The sequence below is a fragment of the Megascapheus bottae genome, chromosome 24 (assembly GCF_031878675.1).
Source record: "Megascapheus bottae isolate mThoBot1 chromosome 24, mThoBot2.hap1, whole genome shotgun sequence".
Lineage (NCBI taxonomy): Eukaryota > Metazoa > Chordata > Mammalia > Rodentia > Geomyidae > Megascapheus > Megascapheus bottae.
The window spans coordinates 6,241,359-6,264,903 of record NC_143532.1 but is presented as its reverse complement, the minus strand read 5'-3'; the positions used below and the strand labels follow the sequence as shown (position 1 = coordinate 6,264,903).

Sequence of the window (23,545 nt, the reverse complement as noted above, 5' to 3'; positions counted from 1 at the left end):
GAGTGTTTCACAGAATTTCTTGTCCTGACTGGATTAGAACCAGGATTCTCCAGATCTCAGCCTTCTGAGTAGCTGGGGTTACCGGCATGTGCCATCAGTACCCACCTGAGTGCTTTGTCTTCATAAATATTAAAACTGGGCTGGCCACTGGTGGCTCCTGCCTGGGATTTTAGCTACTTAGGAGGCTAAGATATGTGGATCATAGTTTGAAGCTAGCTTGGGTAGGAAAGTCCATTATGTATGTGTGTGTGTGTGTGTGTGTGAGTGTGAGTGTGTGTGTGAGTGTGTGTGTGTGTGTGAGTGTGAGTGTGTGTGTGTGTGTGTGTGTGTATGTGCGCGCATGCGCTCGCGCGTGTGTGTAGAGGGGCAGGGGTGGGGTTCTCTTAGATCCTTATGTCTAAAGGACTAGGAGAGAGCATGCACCCCAGAGCCCAAACAGTGCTTACCAAGACAAGAAGCTTGCTGCACGCTGACCAATGACTCCCCATCTCTGTCTCTTGACATTACCTTTCCTCCTCCTCACTTGCCTCTATTCTGTCCTGTTCTGTGTGTCCTCTGGTTGTATGTAATCCTGAATGTTGCATTTCCCAAAACTTTGTCCTATATCCCACCCTCTCTGTGGTTGAGTTATCCTGGGAAGTAAAACAGCAACAAACACTTCTTGGGCCAAACTCTGTCTTCCAAGCATTTTTCCCAATCACTTTTTTTTATTCTTTATCTTATCAAAGAGAATGATGGCTTGCCTCTCCAACTGCAGTATCCCAGCCACACAGTGGGAAAGAGAAATATGAATATCCAGCTCCATGTAACCCCGTCCCCCCACCCCCAACCCCCCAGGGCCTCATAGTTGAGGAGAGCCATGAAGAGAAGCTAGGCAATCAAGTGCCACAACCTCTACTCAAAATCAACACCATCACCAGTGGCTGCAACCTGCAGCAGGGAGGTAGATGGAGATACCTGGAGATGTTTTGCTCATTATAATTCAGATGTGAACCACCTAGCATCTTGTAGGACCAGAAAACAAACACACAACATGTCATCAGCCAGCCCCCAGAGTCAACAGGGACCAGGTTCCAGGCCCAGAGAGGAAGCTCTGTACGAAACAGGAACCTTTCCATTCACCCCGCATCCAGCAGGCACTCCCCTGCTAGATGGTAACAGCGCCCCCATCTTGGCCACAGATTATTTTCGACCTACTAGAAATCAGAAAAGAATAGAACCTACAAACAATGCACCTACTTTATTGACCCTTTCTTTTCCAGGTCCTACAGGGCCTACAATGAGCCAGGCAGGCAGCGTGTCTCATGCGTATAATCTCAAGAGGCAGAGATTGGGAGAAGGGTGGCTTATAACCAGTCTAGACAAACAGTAAGAACTCCATCCCAACCACCAAGCCAAGGACAGTGGTTCCTACCCTCGGTCCTTCCTTACACAGAAGGCATATATAGGAGGATAAAAAAAAAAAAAAAAGGAACATGGATTAACTAGCAATTTGCCTAGCCTAGCTAGTGTGGCCCTGAGTTTAAATCCAGGTACCATCAGAAACTAATCTTAATCTAAAATGACCCCTCTCCAGTGCTCTTACTAGAGCTGGCTGGAAGAGCAAAAAGAGTTATTCTCTGCATTTATTGTCTGCATTCAAAAGCTGGCTTCTAGCTGGGCGTGGTGGCTCATACCTGTAATCCTAGCTACTCAGGAGGCTGAGATTGGAGGATTGCAGTTCACAGCCAGCCTGGGCACTAAAGAATGTGAGACTCTTATCGCCAATTAATCAGTAGAAAACAGGAAGTGGTGCTGTGGCTCTAGGGGTAGAGCAGTGGCCTTGAGCTGAAGAGCTCAGGGACAACGTGCAGGGCCCAGGCCGAGTTCAAGGCCCATGACCTCCACCACCACCAACAAACAAGCTGGTTTCTAACTACCTCCGTTCGTTGACCCATTTACACAAAATTGTTTCTCTCTCCAATGACAGGAAACAGTGTCACCGATTTTGGTCCATCCAAGGTACTGTGACAAGACAACCTCAGACCACAGAAAATCTGTCGTGTATGATTCTGGAAACAGAGAGGGTGGAATCAGAGTGGCGGTCAGTACAAGGAAGGGACGGCCACCATCTCCCCTCCCCAGGGACACTCCTCTTAAGGGATCCAGCCTTCTCCTTCCTCCAGGGTGTCGTCTCATGAACTCTGTCACATGGGACGCTGGGTTCCCACAGCAGGACTTGTGTGAACATAAAGGTTCAGACCAGAGCTGCAATCTCTCCTGCCTCAGGAAATATTTCCGGGACTGCACAGCAGAAAAGAGCACAGTGCCACCATGCAGACGTGAGCTGTGGGACCCAGGGACCCTGCTGTGGGGCCTCAGCCTGCAGACCTCACCCGGCAGGCAGCTCATCCTTGTCATTACAGCACATCCACCGGCAGTGGCACAGACACTCACAGGTTGTGATGAGCGCGGAGCCCTCCGTTAGACTCACGGTGAGCCATCCATAAGTGTTATGTTAGTGCGCAAGGGAACCACGAGCAGAACGGCCACACAGCTGGACCCTGTGTGGTACAGGGAATCTGGAGGGAAAACGTGGAGAGCAATTCCTCTTTCCTCTACGCATGATTGCGGTGTTGTGTGTTATGCTGGTACTGGGGCTTGAACTCACAGCCTAGGTGCTACGCTTTTCTTCTTTTCTTTCTCAAGGCTGGCACCCCACCACTTGATCCACGTCTGGCTTTTTGATGGTTAATTGGTAAGAAGAGTCTTATAGATTTTCCAGCCCAGGCTGGCTTTAAACGGCAATCCCCCCATCTAAGCCTCCTGAGTAGCTGGGATTAAGGCATAAGCCACCAGTGCCTGGCTTGTGATAGTTTCTGATGACTTCCAAGGTCCAGTTCACTGGAGCTCTGAGCGAAGAGTGCCCAGGGAGAGGCTCCCGTTGCATAGCAACGCCAGCTTGAGCCTGGCGTGAGGAGAAAGGCTCTTTAAGGTCTTCAAGCACCATCACTGAAAATAGCCTGAGACATGACATAGCGAGGAGAGGTCTCATCTGAGTAGAAAAGCCCATTTTTCACAACTGTGTCATTCTTGGGCAAACATAAAATTACAGGCATCCGGATGGCTCTGGGTTTTTGTCAGTAAGCACACCACCTTGGCACACTCCTCCACAACAGTACAGCATCTCTAAGGAACTCAGGAAATACTGGCTCCATTTCGTCCCCCTCCCCACTGCACTCCTCTGCTGGAATTCAATCCAGGTTGGAGCAAATGCTTTCTACTTGATTACAGAACACACAGCCTTCAGCCTCCTGTATTAATCTCCCAGAAATTAATCACCTTGGTTGCAATCACCTGAGGCACAAAATGTGCCCAGTGCCTCCATTTGTCATTCCAGGAGAGAGTGTGCCAATTACAGAAGCACCAGCTATAAATCTCAAGGCTTCTGAAGAATATTAGATATTTAATTAGCTCTTGAAGCCCCCCTCTTCAGCCACTATCTTAAGGGTCTCCAGGTCCCCTCCCTGGAGTCTGATAATTAGGGAAAGAACTCATCCTGAGTCGTCTGTTCACCTCTGGGAAGCTCAACATGTCCTTCAGAGTAACTGCTCAATCTGAACGTTGGTGAAAGTGCAGACTGCAGAGAGGAAATTAGTGCATGCAGCCATAGCCCACAGAGCTCGGGGACCATATCTCTATTCAAACAGGCCATCAATATTTCGTATGGCAGAATGACAGTCGCCCAAAACACTCAGCTCCTAACCTCCAGCATTTGTGAATGTTCCATTCCACGGCACGGGGGAATAAAGGCTTCAGAAATGAAGAACGCTAACTGCGCTGGTTTTTTAGATTGAGGAGATTAGCCTGTATTATCAAGGGGAACCTAATGGTGTCCCAACTGTCCTGAGAGGTGGAATAGGGAGACAGAAGAACTAATGGGACTTCAAAAAAAAACAAAGAAGAAAAAGGACGCACACAGACAAACCATGTCTGGCTCTGAAGATGAAGGAAACAGACAAACCATGCCTGGCTCTGAAGATGAAGGAAACAGACAAACCATGCCTGGCTCTGAAGATGAAGGAAGAGGACATGAGCCAACGTGTGGGGACACAGAGTCCCACAGGAGCTCCGACAAGGGGTGGGCAGGATGAGTGGGGAAAAGCCCGATGCCCACCCGAAAGGGTTGGTTTATGTGTTTGCCTTATCTGTATTTAAGACCCAGATTCTGAGTGTTGGACATCACATAGTGATTCTGGAGGAACTGGGCACCCATAACTCACGTCTATAATTCCAGCTGCTTAGGAAGCTGAGAGCTGAGATTTGAGGATGGAGGCTCCAAGCCAGGTTGGGCAGGAAAGTCCCTGGGACTCTTATCTCCAATTAACCACCACCAACAACAAAGCCAAAAAAAAGGAACTCTGGCTCCAAGTGGTAGAGCCCTCAGTCTTGAAGAAAATAAGCTCAGGGATAACACCTGAGCCATGAGTTCATGCTTCAGGGCAGACACACAAAAAAGGATGAATGCTGGTATGCCTGTGTGTGTTTTTATTTCCCATTTCCTGATGTCCAGTCACCAGCCCCTTGGACGGTGCCCTTTGGTCTCTGAGCTAACCTGTTCCCTTTGACCCATTAAAAACAGAGGATGGGGATCATGCAGTTCAATCAAATCTGCCCATTCAGCTCCCCAGTGTCTGCTGATGGAACCAGCATCAAGGCTCTGGCATGGCCTCTAAAGAAAGAATGAGTCAGATTGTCCTCCTATTAGGGTCCAGTACCCCAATATTAGGGTCCGTGATCAAAGGAACGAGTCTGACACAAAAAACGGAGAATCATACTGACTGGTCACAGCCGTCTCTAAGATGTGAGTGAGAGAGCGGCCCCACCTAATCTTACAGGCTACTTTTATAGACCGCCAGCCATGTGGCTGGGCGGGCCATACACAGGTGGCCAATGGAATTCAACATAGTTGATTGATGTCTGGGGCAACCACTGACACCTTTGCTGTTTGAACGGACCTATCCTCTCGGTGGGCTTCTGGCTCGCTGCTCTGACAACAAGGGAAAGTTTCCTGGCAGGCAAAGTGGGGTAAGGTGGGGAGGAATTCTGGTAACCGCACCTGGTTTAACTGCTTTTGTAATCTGAGTTGTTATCAGGGATTTTACAGCCCCGGCCTTGGGTCAAGTCCTCCTTTGTTATGAAGATAGGAGATGCCTAGAGGGGATGGGTTTTGGGGGAAGTCCCTTTCACTCTGATGCTTCCAGGGCCCCTGATCTCTGCCAACACCTTGACTCAAATTCAAGATCCAGATTGTCATAGCCCAGACTCTCAAGTGGGACTTGAACCCTCAACAATAAAGTCACCAGCACTCAGTAAATCAAAGTAGAAGTCATTTTTATAGCTGTGCATCCCATATGCTTCAGGGTTTCCCATACATACTGGGGTCCTCGTGGTAACCTCAGACCCTGAGGCTTGCTCAGGGCGCTAGGATGCACAGTGCTGGCCTCAGTTCTGGAAAGATCTCTGAAGGAACCAGAACTGTGCAGCCCAGTGGGTGAGATTTCATTCTTCAACCCCAGTTGGGGGAGGGAGAGGGGGGCAGGGTCTGGGGTTCTGGGGTGTGAGTTAAACTACAAGCATAAAACCCATTGCTTCCTTTGTCCTTTGGGGAAACTCGAAGAATATAAAACTGTACCAATATTCCTGCAAACTGTCAGGTGCCCAGGTAACCCAAGTAGGTGATATTTCTCCTCCCAGAAGATTATTTCTAGAAGCTTGGCAGTCGAGCACACAGTAAGAAAAGGCTTATTAAAAGCAGGCCTTCTGACTTTTAATCATAAAATGAGAATAAATTGGCCTCTCTGGCTGAGCTGGGGGTGGGGGGGAGACGGAGAGGAGAGGGGAGGAGTCATGGAGAAAGTGTTTGTGTGTCCTGAGAGAAAGGCTGGGAGGTAATTACAAATGATTACCACTTGGGCGGGTCTCATGCTGACAAGATTGTGTCTCAGCAGGGTGCCAATCAAACGACTGCCTTCTAATCTGGTCCTTACTCACAGCTGGCAACCTTCTCTGCTTTTCTTCTGGGACAGAATGGAAATCAGAGTTCCATGCACGCCTTCTCCCTTTGCTTTCATGGCCCATTTATCCTAGGAAAGCCCATTTGTCTGTGTAGCAGCCTAACCAAATTAGGTAAACAGGGCTGTCAGAGGGACCGGCAGCTGTGAGCAGGACCAGCCATCACAACGCACGAACACAGTTTGTACCAATATGGCAGCTCACAGGCAGTTTAAGGAGAAATTCTTCACAGAGCACCCAGGATGCTCTTCATGCTTAGTTTATGGTGGTTTAAAATAAAAAGCTGTGCATACCCTGGCTCTGGGGGCTCACACGTGTGTTCTCAGCTATTCAGGAAAATCTGAGGGTCATGGTTCAAAGTTAGCCCAGGCAGAAAAACCCATGAAGGAGACCCTTCTGTCCAACTAGCAAAAAGCCAGACGTGAGGCTGTGGCTCAAGTGGTAGAGCACCAGCCTTGAGCAAAAAGAGCTTAAACCCCCCGAGTTCAAGCCCTAGTACCAGCACACACAACTCTGAATATATAATTATCTATTCTTGTGACTTCCAAGTAGCCTTAGGGTTAACAGATGGACATGGTCCCATTTTCCAGGAAAAAAGGCAGGTTTAGACTACATAGTTTGATCACGATTCTACAGCTAATAAACAGCTAGCTGACATGCAGATTCAGGTCTGACTTGAAACCCATGACCTCCTTTCTTTTTAATAAACATTTCAAATACTTGCTGGGACCAGACCCAGAGCTAAATACATTCCATTCATGATTTCATTTCATCCTCCCAACAGCTCAGCTCAGGAAGTTTAAAACACTTGTCTCCATTTTCCAGAGGAGCCAAAAGCAACTTCCCAGAGGTTATGTGATCAGACGAGCTAGAAAGCTGGCGAGTCTACCACACAATCCTCACTGCACAATTTCTCTAGTCTGGTTCTGACGTTTTTCTCTGCAGGTGGCCATAAGCTGGGACAGTGTTTTCTAGAACAGCCCTGACCAAGAGCAGGGTTAAGCTCAGGTGAGCTCCTTCGGTGAGACACAGCCAGGAACAGGCCATGTGTTGTTACTTACACATCCTGTGGCCTGGGAGTCATCAACAGGAAGCAGAAGTGAGATTGGCAGCCACAGGTCGCTCAGCCCCTGCAACCAAAGTTTCATTCCCTGAAAACACCATCAAACACACGCAGGGCACTCCACCCTGAGCATTAGATGAAAGATTTCAATGCTGATGCACTTTCTCAGAAGAGGGGGCATGGGGTGGGAGGTGGGGGGGGGTCCTCCCAGAGCCCCAGAGCCAGCAGCCCCCTCACCCTCGATGGGATACTCATAGGCAGGGGCCATACAAGATGGAGGTATTTTGCAGGGAGGACACAGGGGATAGAAAAGAGATCCACACTCCTTCCCTGGGCTTCCTGGAAGGTCAATAAAGCTCAGCAAACTTTAGTTACCTTAGTTTTAGCCTTTGGTACACAGGGACAGCCCTTTCCCTATCGGTACTGGGCACGGGGAGAGGGGATGGTATCTTCTCAAACCAGGCATTCTTAGCTCAAGTACCAAAAAGGCCACATTTTATTTATTTATTTTGCCAGTCCTGGGCTTGGGGTCAGGGCCTGAGCACTGTCCTTGGACTTTCTCAAGGCTAGAGCTCTACCACTTGAGCCACAGCACCACTTCTGGCTTTTTTCTATGTATGTGGTACCGAGGAATCGAACCTGGGTCTTCGTGCATGCTAGGCAAGCACTCTACCACTAGGCCAAACTCCCGGCCCTGAAAGCCACATTTTAAATCAGTCAAGACACACATTGCAAATAAGATTATTTTTGGTCGGCCAAGGGATTTGAACTCAGGTCCTAGGCACTCTCCCTGAGATTTTTCACTCAAGCCTAGCACTCTATCACTTTGAGCCACAAACTCCACTTCTGGTTTTCTGGTGGTGCATTGGAGATAGGAATCTCATGGGCTTTTACCTGCCTGGGTTGGCTTTGAACCTTGTTCCTCAGATCTCAGCCATCTGAGTAGCTAGGATTACAGGCATGAGCCACCAGCACCTGGCTACAAATAAGAATCTTTGAAGTGAGCAATCCACGTGTGCATATCCTATATATCATTGCAGTCAAACAAACACTTACACAAGCAAACGTAAAAGTGTCTATCCGCATAGATTCAAAGGAGCACCAGCTTGGGCAAGTTTTGGCAGTGTGGATCTGGGGAGGAATGTAGTGAATGCCAGCCCTAGCTCACCAGGAAGGTCAAAGAGGTCAAGAGTCTAATCTAGATGTAGTAGGAAGCTCCCGTTGGGTGGGTCCATGAAAGGTCTTGAGGTGAGACTCAGAAGGGCTCAGTTCCCCCAGAGAGCCAATCTGTGTCTACCTCTGGAGCTGAGCTATGCATTGCAATGGAAAATTCTCCAGCCAATTTCACAATTAATTTTCGTGCTAACTGAGAGCCGACTGCTTCTCTTTGTGAGACAAGGCCCCACACGCCTTGTAGACAGGCCTTCATTTAGATACCAAATGTCCCATCATCCTTGTCACTGGTAATTAACCTCCTTGATTTTTCTATTACACAAAGATTACAGGACTGGAGAGGAATCAGACATTGGTAATCTGCAGCTTGATTTCTAAAGGCATGCAGAGAGAGAACCAGGGCCAGTAATCACGCACAAGTGTGGCTGTCAGCTTTTTGGCAGTCCTGCTTCATAGAAACTCCCAATTTTAAGGCATCTTAATATGCCAGCAGATGCCTGTTTTTATTATTATACCATGTAAATTAAACATGGATTTAAAACACCATCCATGAAATCTCACTTGAGGCACCCAGAAATACATTTCCAGCATTGACATTTTGTCGCAGTTCCCAAAGCATTTCCCCTCTTCCAAACCTTTATCAGTTCACACCTGTTCCCCAGAAAGCAAGGATAGAGTCCCAACTCACTGATTACTTGGCTTCTTACTTCTGCTCTTGTGATTTAGTTTTTTCAGACTTGAGTTCTAATTCCCACTTTACACAGTGTGAACTTGCATCAGGCTCTCTCCAGGGAGTTGTGGCTCACAACCACAATCCTTGCTACTCAGGAGGCTAAGGTCTGAGGATTCCAGTTTAAAATCAGCCTGGGTAAATACATCTGAAAGACTTTTCAGTTATCCTGCAAGAATGTGGAAGTATAGGCATATCTTAAATGCTAGACTGCCATCCTTAAGTGAGGGGGAAAAGAAAAAAGAAAAAAAAAAAAAAAACAGAAGCAAGAGCACAAGGCCCCAAGTTCAAGCCCCAGTACTGGCCAAAATAAAACAAAAAATGGGGCAGGGTGGAATTTGTGGCATCAAATGACCCTCGGCTGACCTTGTGACCTTGACACTGAAGACTTCTGACCCATTCACAAATTCCTATTCAATCCAGTCCTTAAAGAACTCTCTCCAGACTTCTGGTCTTTTCAGTCCTATATCAGTGGGTTGGCTGGGCCTCTCCTGGCCTCTGGAGTCACGACGCCGAAGGAGAAAAGCTGAGTTGGTGGCAGAGGAGGAAAGAATCTGCTGTGTGTAATGTTCCCCTGTACTGTGGATGAGGGAGAGTTCATCGGAAAGCCTTCCCGTGGGTTTCACTCCAATAGCTCCGCAAATCACCCCCAAGATGAGGAAGAAATGGAGAAAGCTTATGTTTCTGAAACATTCCCCACCACCATCACCATGCAGGAACTGTTCTCTTGCCACAACCCACACAGCCCCACTGCCAAACCTCAGGCAAACATGATGACTTTCTAGCCGTGCCCTCCCCCCCCAGGGCTCTTACCCCTTACTCTGAGGCAGCCCACACCTGCCTAGCACCACAGCTGATCCTTTGTGAGTCTCTGTTCGTGTTGTGGCTCCTCCGGGCAGGGGTGCTTGGTTGTCTCTGCATGGCTCAGCGAGGCATGGGCCTCAGGGGTGCTCAAAGCAAGGTTCCCGTTGGCAGTCAGAAGGGAAGCCTCGGTCTCCTCCTTCGCCCCTGGCAGGTGATCTCTTTGAGAGACTTGCATGGTGGGTGTTGGCTTGGCAGGTTGGCCTGATCTTTGTGGAGGATAATTGTTTCTCCTCAGAGCATTTTCCAGAATGATGATGTTACTACACTACTTGTGACCCAATAGTCTGTGCAGAGCTAAGGGCAGCAGTCTTTTCTTCTAGAAGATTCTACTGTTAACCTCGAGTAACCTTGAGGCTCTGTGTTGAGCACACACACCTGTCATGATGCATTGTACATTGTGATTGCTTTGCCTTCATGGCTTCTAGTTTTCTCCAAACTGAAAACCTAAATGGTTTGTGTGTGTGTGATCACAGCCTGGATACTGCCCCTGAGCTGTTTGGAAAGCTCATGGCTGGCGCTCTACCCCTTTACCCACAGCTCCACTTCTTTTTGGTGGCTACTTGAAGAGTCTCATGGACATTTTCTACCCAAGCTGGTATCAAACTGGAATCCTCAGAGCTCATCTTCCTGAGTAGTGAGGGTTTCAGGCATAACCCGCCAGCGTCTGGCTTAGAAAGATCTCTCCATTCCCAGTTTAAACCTTTCTCAGATATCTCCTGACTGTGGGGGAAACCAGGAGCTGGGCAGGCACAGCTTTGCCAAGAGACTGCGACCTGCCTTCAGGCCCCGCCCCGGCCCCGGCCCCGCCCCGCCCCCACAGCAGGCCCCGCCCCCGGCCCAGCAAGTAACCACTCTAGGCCCCGCCTCTCACCGCAGGCCCCGCCCCCAGCCCCGCAAGTTACCGCCCTAGGTCCCGCCTCCCATCCCAGGCCCCGCCTCCGGCCCGCCCAGGACCAGGGCTGCTCTGCGCATGCCCACGCGCGACTCCCGGGGTAAACAAACGTTCTCGGGGGCCATGGAGCGACCGCGTCCACTTCGGGAGCCGCTCAGGTAAATCCTCCCCGGCCTGGACGCCGGCTCCGCCGCCATCGCCGTGGGGCCGCCCTGGCCTGGCGGCTGGAGCCGAGCTTGCGGGCCCGGCCAGGGCGCGAGCGTCCCGGGCGGCCGGCGGAGGACCCAAGGCTTTGCACTTTGTGCGTCCAGGAGGGTGCCGGCCTTCGCCGGGGATCTCCGGATCCCCTGGGCAGCGGATCACAGGGTCTCTTCAGGACAGGACAGTGGACGTGTGGATCCTCTGAGGACAGGACAGGGCCACAAGATCCCTTCAAGACTGGACAGTGGATCCCTGGGCCTCTTGAGGACAGGACAGTGGATCCCTGGATCCTCTGAGGACAGGACAGTGGACCCCTGGGCCTCTTGAGGACAGGACAGTGGATCCCTGGGCCTCTTGAGGACAGGACAGTGGATCCCTGGATCCTCTGAGGACAGGACAGTGGACCCCTGGGCCTCGAGGACAGGACAGTGGATCCCTGGGCCTCTTGAGGACAGGACAGTGGATCCCTAGGCCTCTTGAGGACAGGACAGTGGACCCCTGGGCCTCTTGAGGACAGGACAGTGGATCCCTGGGCCTCTTGAGGACAGGACAGTGGATCCCTGGGCCTCTTGAGGACAGGACAGGACAGTGGATCCCTGGGCCTCTTGAGGACAGAATAGTGGATCTCAGGATCACGGGAGGGTAGGGCAGGGCCTCACTTGGCAGCGCCTCACTTGGCAGCCCAGGATCCAGTCCCCCAGTGGCTGCTTCCACCTGACCACAAGTCTTGCACTCAGTCACCTCTGAACCTATCCCCACCTCCCCGGCTGTTCTGAGAACTAAATGAGAAAGGCTTGGGAAGAGTGTGGGGCCACCCCTGCTCAGGCCCAGGGCCAGCCCCAACGGTGTACAGGGACATTTTCTTTTTTTACCAGTCCAGCGGCTTGGACTCAGGGCCTGAGCACTGTCCATGGGCATTCCTCAAGGCCAGCGCTCCACTACTTGAGCCACAGCACCACTTCTGGCTTTTTCCTGTATATATGGTGCCAAAGAATCGAACCCTGGTCTTTGTGAATGCTAGGAAGCACTCTACCACTAGGCCACGCTCTCAGCCCCCCCCCTTTTTTTTTTTGCAGACTTTTGTCTGCTGGTTTCTGTAACTGGTGCTGGGGTCCCTTGAGAAAAGTCTGAAGAGGCCTGCCACTGGTGGCTTCCACTTGTAATCCTAGATACTCAGGAGGCTGAGATCTGAGGATTGAGGTTCAATGCCATCCTAGGCAGAAAAGTCCATGAGAAAAATGTAAGGGAAGAGCACAGGCCCTGATTTAGAAATCCACTGCTGTGGGTCCGGGAGTTTGGCCTAGTGGTAGCGTGCTTGCCTAGCATGCATGAAGACCTGGGTTCCATTCCTCGGTACCACATACATAGCAAAAAAAGCCAGAAGTGGTGCTGTAGCTCAAGTGGTAGAGCTCTAGCCTTGAGAAAATCCAGGGACAGTGCTCAGGCCCTGAGCCCAAGCCCAGGACTGGCCAAAAAAAAAAAAATCCACTGCTGTTACTCAGTTACATTTAGGGAACGCGCTGTAACATGGAAAGGTGCATAATGTGTTCAGCAAACATGCAGGGACACTTTGGTGGCAGTGGTGACCAGCCTCTCGTTGGGCAGCAGCTGCCAGCTGGTATGTCAGTGTGCGAACCAGTCACTTCAAGTTGACCTTCAAACGGGAGGCTCAAGCATGCCATTCCCAAACAGGGGTGTGTGTGTGTGTGTGTTAAGAGTACTGGGGCTTGAACCTTGCTCTCTGAAGAGTCTGGGGCGTGTCCTTGCCCTCCATGTGTTGTGCTTCCTTGGCTTGTGGCAGCTCATAGGCCTTCTTCCCTGTAGGCATCTCTCTGTGTCCTCTCCTCTTCCTCAGAGGATGGCTATTGTTGGCCTGGGTGCTCCCCCTAAATCTAAAAGATCTCAGGCCTTCAGTGTAGCTACAAAGATTTTTTTATTTCTGAGATTCTAGGTGAATGTGAACATAAGACTGCTGTGCAGCCCATGGCACAAGCGAGCAGCGAAACTCATCCATCATTCAGAAATGGTGACTCTCGAGACACACAAAGCTGAGACAAAGGCAGGATCATGACCCTGCTTACGAAAATATCTGCTCTGTTTCCATTTCATTTTAATTTTGTATTTTTTTTTACTACTTTTTTTTTTGGGGGGTCTTCGTGCATGCTAGGCAAGCGCTCTACCACTAGGCCAAACTCCCGGCCCCCCCTTTTTTTTATTACTTTTTGTGAGCATACATAGCACAAGGGGGAGGGTTCATTATGGCACTTTCATACATGCATATATGATGCATCCTGCTCCAACTCACTCACTCTGCCTCCCTCCCTCCCTCCCTTTCTCCCTCCCTCCCTCTTTCTCTCCTGCCCCTCTTTTCTGAAATACTTCCAGCCACTCTCACGGTTCTCTTTCTGTATTTGCAAATCAACTACTTAGGCCATATTCATCCTCATTTACCCTATGCTGCTGATGTTCAAACCCTGCCCCCCCCCACTTTTCTTTTGTCAGCCATAGGACCTGAACTCAGAGCCGAGGCACTGACCTTGAGCTCATTTGCTCAAGGCTAGCATTCTACCACATTGAGAGATAGCACCCCTTCTGGGGTTTTGGTGGTTAATGGGAAATGAGAGTCTCACTGACACTTTCCTGTCTGGACTGGCATTGAACCTTGATCCTCAGATTTCAGCCTCCTGTGTGGCTGGGATCACAAGCAAGAGGCCTGTGCCCAGCTCAATGCTTTTTTTTATTTATTTATTTATTTATTTATTTATTTATTTTTGCGGTATGTTAATTTTATGGGGGTGGGATTTGCTGTGGTATTTAAGACCTGTGTCTATGGAATTTTAATAAGAGTAACCCTCCCTATTTCTGTGTTCACAGTAGCAAAAACGTGGTCGACGAAGCCAAGGCCCGGTTGAGAAAACTTGATGTGGGGACCAAATATTCTCACTTAACAGCTCAGAAGTACTCAGTCCTTTTACCACTGTCAGTTAAGGGTGGGAGACTCCATTTGCTCTTTACCCTCCGCTCAAAAAAGGTAGGTGGAGAAGAGGCTCCAGCTTGACACCCTGATGTTAAACACACACACACACACACACACACACACACACACACACACACACACACACACACACACACACACAATGCTGTCACTTTGCATATATTTTAAAGCCACCGTTATCAAATGGACTTTCAGATTCATGACAGATTCAGGAAGCCTTGATACGACATGGCTCTTCCCCCACTCCTTTTCCCTCAATGGTTTTGAAAAGAAAAATAAGAAATCTAATTTGAAGGTAAATTCCTTCATCTTAGTGTTTAACCAAATGATAGTAGCATTTTTGGGTTAGACGATTCTTGTTCCCAGCTGGGGGGGGGGGCAATGACAGTCCTGGGGCTTGGACTCGGGGCCTGGGCACTATTATCCTGCTGTTTCCTTGGAGGTAAGAGCCTCATGGACTCCCTTGCCTGGGCTGGCTTCAAACTGTGATCCTCAAATCTCAACCTCCTGAGTAGCGAGGATTACTCTTGTTTTTTCGGGTACTGGGGTTTGAACTCGGGGCCTGTGTTTGCTCAGTTTGCTTGCCTACCTGTTGCTTCTACCACTTAAACCATAACCCCAGAACTGCTTTTTTGTTTTGTTTTGTTTTGTTTTTTTCTGGTTATTTTGAAAATATAATGTTCTGCCCAGGCTGGCTTATGAGCTTCTAGGTCTCAGCCTCCTGTTAGCAAGGATTATAGGTGTGTGTGAGCCCCTAGTGTATCTTTTCAGAGGGATTCAGGGAGAACTTTTTTGTCTTATCCACTGGAGTTGGATCTGGACCTCTGGCCCATCACAGAAATGGAGCGAGTATTTGTGAAGTGACCAAATGGTTTCCAGAATTAGAAAGCAATCTCAGTTCCCTTCTCACCCCCCACTCCTCCCTCCCCCACCCCTCCCCACAGCTAAGCAGATCACCTGGAGAAGTCTGCTTTCCTGGAGGAAAGAGGGAGCCCATGGACTCGGATGACACGGCCACCGCCCTCCGGGAGGCCCAGGAGGAAGTGGGACTGCGTCCCCAGCAAGTGGAGGTGGCCTGCTGCCTGGCGCCCTACCTGCTTGATGTAAGAATCTTGCTGGACCTTTTGTGCCCGGGCTGGCTTTGAACCTTGATCCTCAGATCTCTGCCTCCTGAGTAGCTAGGATTACAGGTGTGAGCCACTACCTTGGGTTGGCTTTGAACTTTGATCCTTAGATCTCAGGTTCCTGAGTAGTTAGGATTACAGACGTGAGCCATTGGTCCCAGGCTTTTAACGTTGGAAGTGATACCACTGTACTTCTTAACTTGTGGCTTTATTTGTATTGTTTGCCTTTAGAAAGACACACTGATAACCCCAGTGGTGGGTTTTATAGACCACAGCTTCCAGGCCCAGCCCAATCCTGATGAAGTCGCAGAGGTATTCTTCGTGCCTCTGGATTACTTCCTCCATCCGGATGTTTACTACCATCACCTCATCACCCAGCCCGACGACCAGTTCATCGTTCATTGCTTTGAGTACACAGACCCCGAAAGTGGTCTCCAGTATAAAATCAGAGGAGTGACTGCAAAACTGGCGGTGCTGGTGGCCTTAATTATTTTAGAAGAAAGGCCCTCCTTTGAGACTGAATTTAATCTCAGCGATCTCACGTCATCTTATCAGAAGTTCTTCCTTAGGAAACATGGGACAAACAAGTTATGACGTGTGAGATTTGTGAGCCCACAGATGGCCCAAGAGTTTTCCCTGTGAATCTGCACAGAACACCAGCAAGGCCGTGGTACCTGGAATCCCATGCCCTTCCTGCACTGTGAAGCTCAAACCTGCCTGCTTCCCAGGGAGAATGTAATTAGAGTATTGAGTCATTTCGTCCACAATCTGTGGTACTTTTCCTACTCCTTTAAGGAAGAGTATCTGACACCCAATAGGCATTTAATGAATTTTATGTGCTTCTATGTGTAAAAGGCAATTCATTGATTCTTTTGTATTTGGTGGAGGTACTAGGGTTTGAACTTAAGGCAGAGAGATGCTTTGCTACCCAAGCCACAATCCCAGCCCTTTTTGCTCTGGTTATTTTTGAGATGAGAAAGTCTTATTTTCTTTTTACTTATCTTCTTCTTAGAAGGAAGGAAGGAGAAAGGGAGGGAGGGAAGGAGAGAAAGAAGGAGGAATAAAGGAAGGAAGGAAGGAAAGAAAGAGGGAGAGAGGGAAGGAAAGGAAATCTAGCCTGCCTCCTTCCACAACAGTTTAAGTTGGGTTCATGGTCAGAGTTGGATCTCTGAATGTTTCTGTGGAGCAGAGACTGGACTAAACAGACAACACCACTTGCCAATGGCCGGATACATAACTTGAGCTATTCTGAATGCTGAGAGCAGGAGGCTCACCATTCATGGCCAGCCTTTGCAAGACCCTCTCTCAACTCATGAAGAGCTCAAGGAATTGCCAACAGTTAGAATCTGGCATGCAACTCTCTTTTTTTTTTTTTTTTTTCCTATTGGTCATAGGGCCTGAACTCTGGGCCCGGGTGCAGGGCTTGAGCTCTTCAGCTCAAGGCTACCTACCCTACCCCTTGAGCCTCAACACCACTACTTCTGCTTTTCTAATGGTTAATTGGAGATAAGAGTCTCATGGACTTTAGTGCCTGGGCTAGCTTTGAACTGCGACCCTCAGATCTCAGCCTCCAGAGTACAGGATTACAGGCTTGAGCCACCTCATCTAGCCTACATGCAATCTTGACTCTTCACATGTCCATTCTGCATGGTCCACAAGATGTCCAAGGGGGCGGGGTTTGGCTGGCATCACCCAGGAGGGCAAAGTTAACGACCATGAGAGGCCAACAGATGGGAGAGAGACCCATGCAGATTTCAAGATGTTCAGGGGAGAAAGACACTGATCTCAAGCACCAGCTCCAAGGTAAAAGTCAGGAAACAAAAACAAGGCAGAAACATTCTGAATTTCCTGCCTTGAGATCACGTCGGCGCTGGCATGCTTCACACTCAGCTGGGATTCTCTTGTTTAACTGTGAAAAAAACACGATGCACCAGGCAGAGAGGCCAGGCAGTGAACCAAACCAACCACAGCTCTGCTGAGGCCATGTTCTGTCTTACTGAGTGTAGTTATTACACTTTTTTTTTTCTTTTTTAAGCCAAACCATTTGCTTCAACTGCAAATCTAACGCCATCTATCGATCAGCCATACAGTCATTCATCACTGCTGGGGTCTAATTTTTCTGAAACCTGGCAGAGAAAAATACACAACCCACTGCATTATGCCCATCCATGTTTAAATAGCACCCACCTGACTCCCACCACAAAAGCAGACATTGGGTAAAGACTCGCCATTAACATTCTGTAACTCGCCCTGCATGAATGGGCCTGAACTGTTTTCAGAACAATTACAGAGACATTTGCCAACGTGTATTTACAGGCTGACAGCGGTGTAATTGCTGGCTATGTGGCTGACCTCTCCAGCCTTGCAGAAACAGCCCTACCTGTGAGCTGTATCTATGAACTGCACAGGTCTGCCTGGTTTTTAAGAGAAGCCGACATGGCTGAGGTCCCAGATCAAAGAGCCAAGGCAGGGGCCTGGTTACACAGGGAATCTAATGACAGTGAAAGGTAAGGCTCTAATGAATAAACATCAACTCCAGATCAAATATAAAGAGAAGCAACCGGAGACTCTATGCCTCAACACATCTCCATTATCTTTATTATGGTCACCCTAGGAGGGTCTGGTCCCCTGTGCCTGCATTCAAGAGCTCAGGTAGGGCTGGTCAGACAACTCAAAATACCTCCTTATCCCAGTCCCTAATTTTGTAAAGGGATTCTGCCATCCAGGCAGCCCATGGTAAAGGAGCAGGGAGTCTGGGCTGAGCACAGTGGCTCAAGAACCAGTAGTTCAAGGCTAGCCTAGGAAAAATAGTTAGCAAGATCATGTCTCAACCAACAAGCTGGGTGTGATGGTGTGAAAGTAATCCTAGCTACACTGGAGGTCCAGGTAAAAGGTCTTAGTCGATGGCTAGCCCCAGGAAAAACTTATCATAAAAGTGATTAAAGCCAGGGCCCAAGTTTGGCCTAGTGGTAGAGTGCTTGCCTAGCATGCACTAAGACCGGGGTTCGATTCCTCAGTACCACATACATAGGAAAAAGCCAGAAGTGTTGCTGAGGCTTGAGTGGTAGAGCTCTAGCCTTGAGAAAGTCCAAGGACAGTGCTCAGGCCCTGAGCTCAAGCCCAGGACTGACAAAAAAAAACAACAACAAAAAAAACCAGGATTCCTCAGATCTGAACAACAGCTCCAGTGTCATTTATTCCAGAAACTTAAGCAAGTTATCTATCCTCTCTGTGGGCCTCTGTTTCCTCTTCTGCACCCAGAGGAGAAACTTTTATGTTTAGCATCGTCAAGAGACAACAGGAACAGCCTTTCTACTTAAAAGTAGAGCAAAGTGTGCAGAACGGGACCCAGGAATTACTGTCCAATTTCCTGTTAACTATTAAATATAGTATTTTTAGAACTGTAGCACTAAATAGTAACAATGCCAGTTAAGCTATTATTCTTTAGTTCAAAGCTTCCTCCTTTTCCTGTACTGGATGTTCTAGAACTTTCTGCATCCAGGTCACAAGGCACACACACACACACACACATCGAGATCAAAAGAGATTCTTCATGTTTTGTTTATTGTGAAATTAGGCCCAGCCAACCTAGCAAACAGCCACATCCTACTAACTTGATGGGCATTAGAAAATATAATTTAGATGGGCTGAAAGAAAAAATACAATTTTCAGTCCAGTCTGAGACACGATTGTTTGCTAAGGGATGCAGATGCACCCTGTTGGGCTTATAAGTAAACAGGATTAAAATAGACAGCATGGAATGGAATAGAATAGGGATAAACCTACAATGAGAGAAGAGACATGAAGAAATCGGTGAGGAGCAGAGGAAAGATGCCCGAGGAAGGAAGAAATGACCACAATGTGAATGGGCAATGAAACTGTCCTACTGTGTGCCCAGCAGAGACATGAAGAAATCGGTGAGGAGCAGAGGAAAGATGCCCGAGGAAGGAAGAAATGACCACAATGTGAATGGGCAATGAAACTGTCCTACTGTGTGCCCAGCATTTCACTTGGATTATGATTCCTATTTTCAGATCGGGTAATTAGAAAGGTAGCGAGATTAACTATTTGCTGTTGGTCGGGGAGGTGGTTCACCCATGGCAGAGCCCACACCCAAAATGGAAAAGGAGATATTTCCAGTTCACATACCATCTCACCAGGAGGTGAGGTAGGAGAAGGATTTGTTTACATTGCCCTTTGCACCTCCTGGAGAGGGACGGAAAGGAGAGAAAGTTAACCACGTAGAGGGAGGACAGAGTGGTTTTTGCCTTAATCCTGTCCTCCAGCTGACACAGCCAGCATGTAACCCAGTGAAGTAAGTAATTAGGTAGAACAATCTTCATGAAAATGGAACCTGCCAATTAATAAATGACAGTGCGGGCACACTTGCTGATTTAACAGCTCCTCCATGGTGCCAGATTTCCAGTTAAAGAACAGAGGGAAACCTTCCACCCCCATGGACAGGATGGTTTAATTGAACTCAACCTGTGGTTTTGGAGGGAAGCAGCAGGCTTGGATGAAATCACTGGGGTGCAGTTGTCTTAGATGTGGCACATCCGGCTCCCTCATAGGATCTGTATTGGTATTTCCTGTCCAGAATTCCCAATTACCTGTCCACCCCTTCCCTCCTCACCATCTTGAGTCCTCCCACAGCTGACCATGGCCTAGACCTTGAAGTCAGTTTACTATCTGTGCAGGGGAGGCATGGCCTGCCTGTGTCTTCCTATCTGATTTCTGCTGCCCAGAAATTAGTGAGATACTAAAATAATATACCCACCGAAATGAACCCCAAAGATATGGAAATGAAGGACTTTTTTTCTTAATTTGCTTTGTTTTTCTTTCTCTGATGATTCTGTATTCTTTACTCTAGACAGTGTATTTAGGTGCATATCTGAGGGAGCATGGTGGGGGCCCAGAATCAGGAAAGAGGCACAAAAAGTCCACTGTCATTAATAACAGTGGACTATACAACTTGAAGGAGGGAATGAGAGAGAACGAGGAGACAGATGACTCTATGGGAAAGGAAATTATGTATTACTTGACGTATGTTAAGGTAACACAGTTGTATATGGCCTCTAAAACCAAGTAAATTGAGAGAAATAAATTTCCCTTGCTTTACACCTCTGCGCTTGTAGTAATTTATTAGCTACTGTTCACCCCCACCGCTGAAAGAACCCCCCATTGTTAACTGTATAACTGTCCACCCTGCCTCAGGGTGGGAGATGGAACTGGCTGCTCTCAGCTATGCAGAGACTAGAACCCAGCCAAGCTCAGCGAATCAGATTTATCCCTTAGAAATTCCAAGGGTTTAGGACCAGTGGCAGCAGGGTCTACATATCCACTCTGTGGACAGGAGCATGTACAGAGTTCTCTCTTTGCTATTTTGCAGGGAGGGAAGAGAACAGAGTCTACCTCTCTCATTGCACAGGAGCGAGAGTCAGGGGTGTTCTGAGGGTGGCAGACTTCCCGGCGGGCTTATTAGCATATATTGCTTGTATAGATGCTTTCATTGTGGTATTTTGAGGCATGCATACAACATCCTCTTATCCCATTGTCGTCTCTCTTGCTCCCTCTTGCCCCCTGCCTAATAGGTTCTGTGTTCTATCTTCATATAGCCATATAAGTTGCTTGGAAAGTGTCATATTCCCAGATGGAGCTGCAGATTACAATATTCAGCCATTAAGCAAGTACAGAAAGACAAATATGAAAAATATACACACATGCATGTACTCATCTGTTTATATGTATTCACGCCTGGCTGTCTTGGTGAGTTAGTAGAAGCTGAGAACTGGATCCTCCTCATCCTTCTCCCAATCTCTGATGCTATCATTGGATGTGAAGTGTCTCCCATGTGTGCATCATGTTCAAGGCTTGAGGCACTATGGGGCAGTGACTGAGTCATTTCAGGGGTATGGCTAGTGGAAGGAAGTTAGGTTATTGTGGTTGTGTCCGTGCGGTCAAGAGATGAATAGGCCAAGTGACCACAGATTGAAACCTGTGAAACTGTGGGCCATGTACAAATAGGTCATTCCTTTAGCGTGATTTTTCTGTTTTCTGATTAACACATGACACAGGCTTAGAACCTTTCAGATCTAGATGAGCTTAGCTGTCATTCCAATGCATGCTGGATGGTCCCAAACCTGGAAGGGCTATGGGCTTACCTTTCTTCTACTCACCTCGGCTCCAGTGCAGTCTGCACCTTGAGTAATTCCTTCCTTCCATCCTTCCTTTCTTTCTTTCTTCCTTCTTTCCTTTCTTTCTTTCTTCCTTCTTTCCTTTCTTTCTTTCTTTCTTTCTTTCTTTCTTTCTTTCTTTCTTTCTTTCTTTCTTTCTTTCTTTCTTTCTTTCTTTCTTTCTTTGCCAGTCCTGGAGCTTGAACTCAGGGCCTGGACACTGTCTTTGAGCTTTCTCAAGGCTAGAGCTCTACCACTTGAGCCACAGCATCACTTCCAACTTTTTCTGTGTATGTGGTACTGAGGCTTTTTCTATGTATGTGGTACTAAGGAATTGAACCCAGGTCTTCGTGCATGCTAGGCAAGTACTCTGCCACTAGGCCAAACTCCTGGCCGGCCCCAAGTTCATCCTTCCTTCCTTCCTTCCTTCCTTCCTTCCTTCCTTCCTTCATTTTTTTTTTTGTTTTGTTGGTTGTGGGACTTGAACTCTGAGCCTGGGCGTTGTCCCTGACCTCTTCAGCTCAAGGCTAACTGCCCTACCCCTTGAAGCACAGCCTCACTTCCAGCTTTCTGGTGGTTAATTGGAGATAAGAGTCTCACGGACTTTAGTGCCCGAGCTGGCTTTGAACCTTGGTCCTAAGATCTCAGCCTCCTGAGTAACTAGGATTACAGGTGTGAGCCTCTGTGCCAGCCCACATTCTTTCTTTAATCTCCCATTGCCTACCTCAAGGTAGGTAGCCCATAATTGATGATAGATGTTGCCTTCCCTGTTTCCTTAATTCTGTTAGTGGTTGCAGTCTTAGCACGTGGATGCTAAAGCATGCTCTCATCTTCTGAGAGACTAAAATTTCAGTGTGGATATTGCTTTTGCTTGTCTTCAAAAGATTCTGTCCATTTCTGCCAAATGACATTTTGGACAAAGGTTGTATTCCTCACTCCCCTGTTCTCCCCTTTTCCCTTCTGTGTTTTCTTTGACTGTGAAAGAAAGGTTGTACATGTTCAATGTTTCACATCTCATGTGCACCAAGACTCATTGTTTCCCTCTGATGAGCTTATCCCTGAATTATTCTAATATGAGTGTTTATTTGTGGTATGCCAGTTCTAATTACGTTTTCTTCTCACTCCACTGGATTTGTTTTTAAATGAAATGACACGGGTCAGGGGAGACAGGCTTTTAACAAAACCTACTGGGGTTAGAGTGAAAACACATTTGTGGTAAATATTGGATGTATAATTTTACTGATGATGCAAGGGGAGAGCTGAGGCTGAGAAATGGTACCAGAGGTGGGGGACAGATTAACTGTGGGGTGACTAACTGCCCTTGAGGAATAATTCAGAAGCGGGAGGGAGAAACCAAGGCCCCGGCAATAAGAGCCAGTGGAGAGTGGGATGCAAAGAATGCGGTGAGAGACTAGGAAAGGAAGTATATCTACTGGTGCTGTAGCAAGGGCAGCAGAAGCCAAGGAAGAAGGGCAACTTGGAGACAAAAGCCCAAGGACTGAGTCCTGAGCCAGTGGAAGTAGCCATTGCCTCTTATGCTGCTCAGAAATACACTTCAGAGAACAGATCAATCTCGCAGCACCTTGGGTTCCTTCCCTGTAAAGTAGTTTTAATTGGTTACTAAATTTCTTCTGAAATCTCTCATTCTGGACATTCTCCCTCCATACTTGAGTATATCCAGGTATGTAAGCAGGTTTGCTTAAGTTTTTATATAGGAAAATATCTGGCTGAGAAAAAGAAAAGAATCACTTTTATCCAAGGCAACTCCCCCCTATTGTTGGAAGCTAGCCCCAGGCAAAGAATTTATTATTTGAAAAGACCACTTGGGGAGATTAATTAAAAGTTCTGACATTTGTCTCAGGGATTTGGGGCAGGAATGTACAAGTCCAGAGCTCTTGGAATTAGAAAAGCATCTAAATGCTCAGCCTTATTAAGATTATAGTTATGCATGAGGAAGGAGGCACTGCAACAAGGCCAGTATTCCAACCCTAAGCTTTGGGTATTCTGTCTCAATTGTTGCTGGTTTATTAGGATTAATGGGCTGGTTCCCTGGCAATGCCATCCTCAGGGGGGCAAAAGCTAGATGTAAAACACAGTCATTTGGTAATTTAGGGAGTGGGTTAAAAAATAGAATTCATTTCCAGGTACATCTTTGTAACCTCCTTGCACATAAAGACAGAGGGATCAGTATTTAAGTGCATGACAGGTACTTAACGGATAGAAACTACTGTTGTTATTTTTTTTGTTGTTTTTTTTTGCCAGTCCTGGGCTTGAGC

General features: G+C 47.9%; 1 protein-coding gene across 1 annotated transcript; it reads left to right on the top strand.

Moving 5' to 3' along the window:
* The first annotated feature begins 10,848 nt into the window (after window positions 1–10,848).
* Nudt7 (nudix hydrolase 7) lies at window positions 10,849–17,738 on the top strand. Its single transcript, XM_090357254.1, has 4 exons — window positions 10,849–10,934; window positions 13,852–14,008; window positions 14,917–15,075; window positions 15,328–17,738. Exons 1-4 carry the CDS (start codon window positions 10,855–10,857, stop codon window positions 15,688–15,690), a joined length of 759 nt encoding a protein of 252 aa, XP_090213380.1. The 5' UTR covers window positions 10,849–10,854; the 3' UTR covers window positions 15,691–17,738.
* The last annotated feature ends 5,807 nt before the right edge of the window (window positions 17,739–23,545 follow it).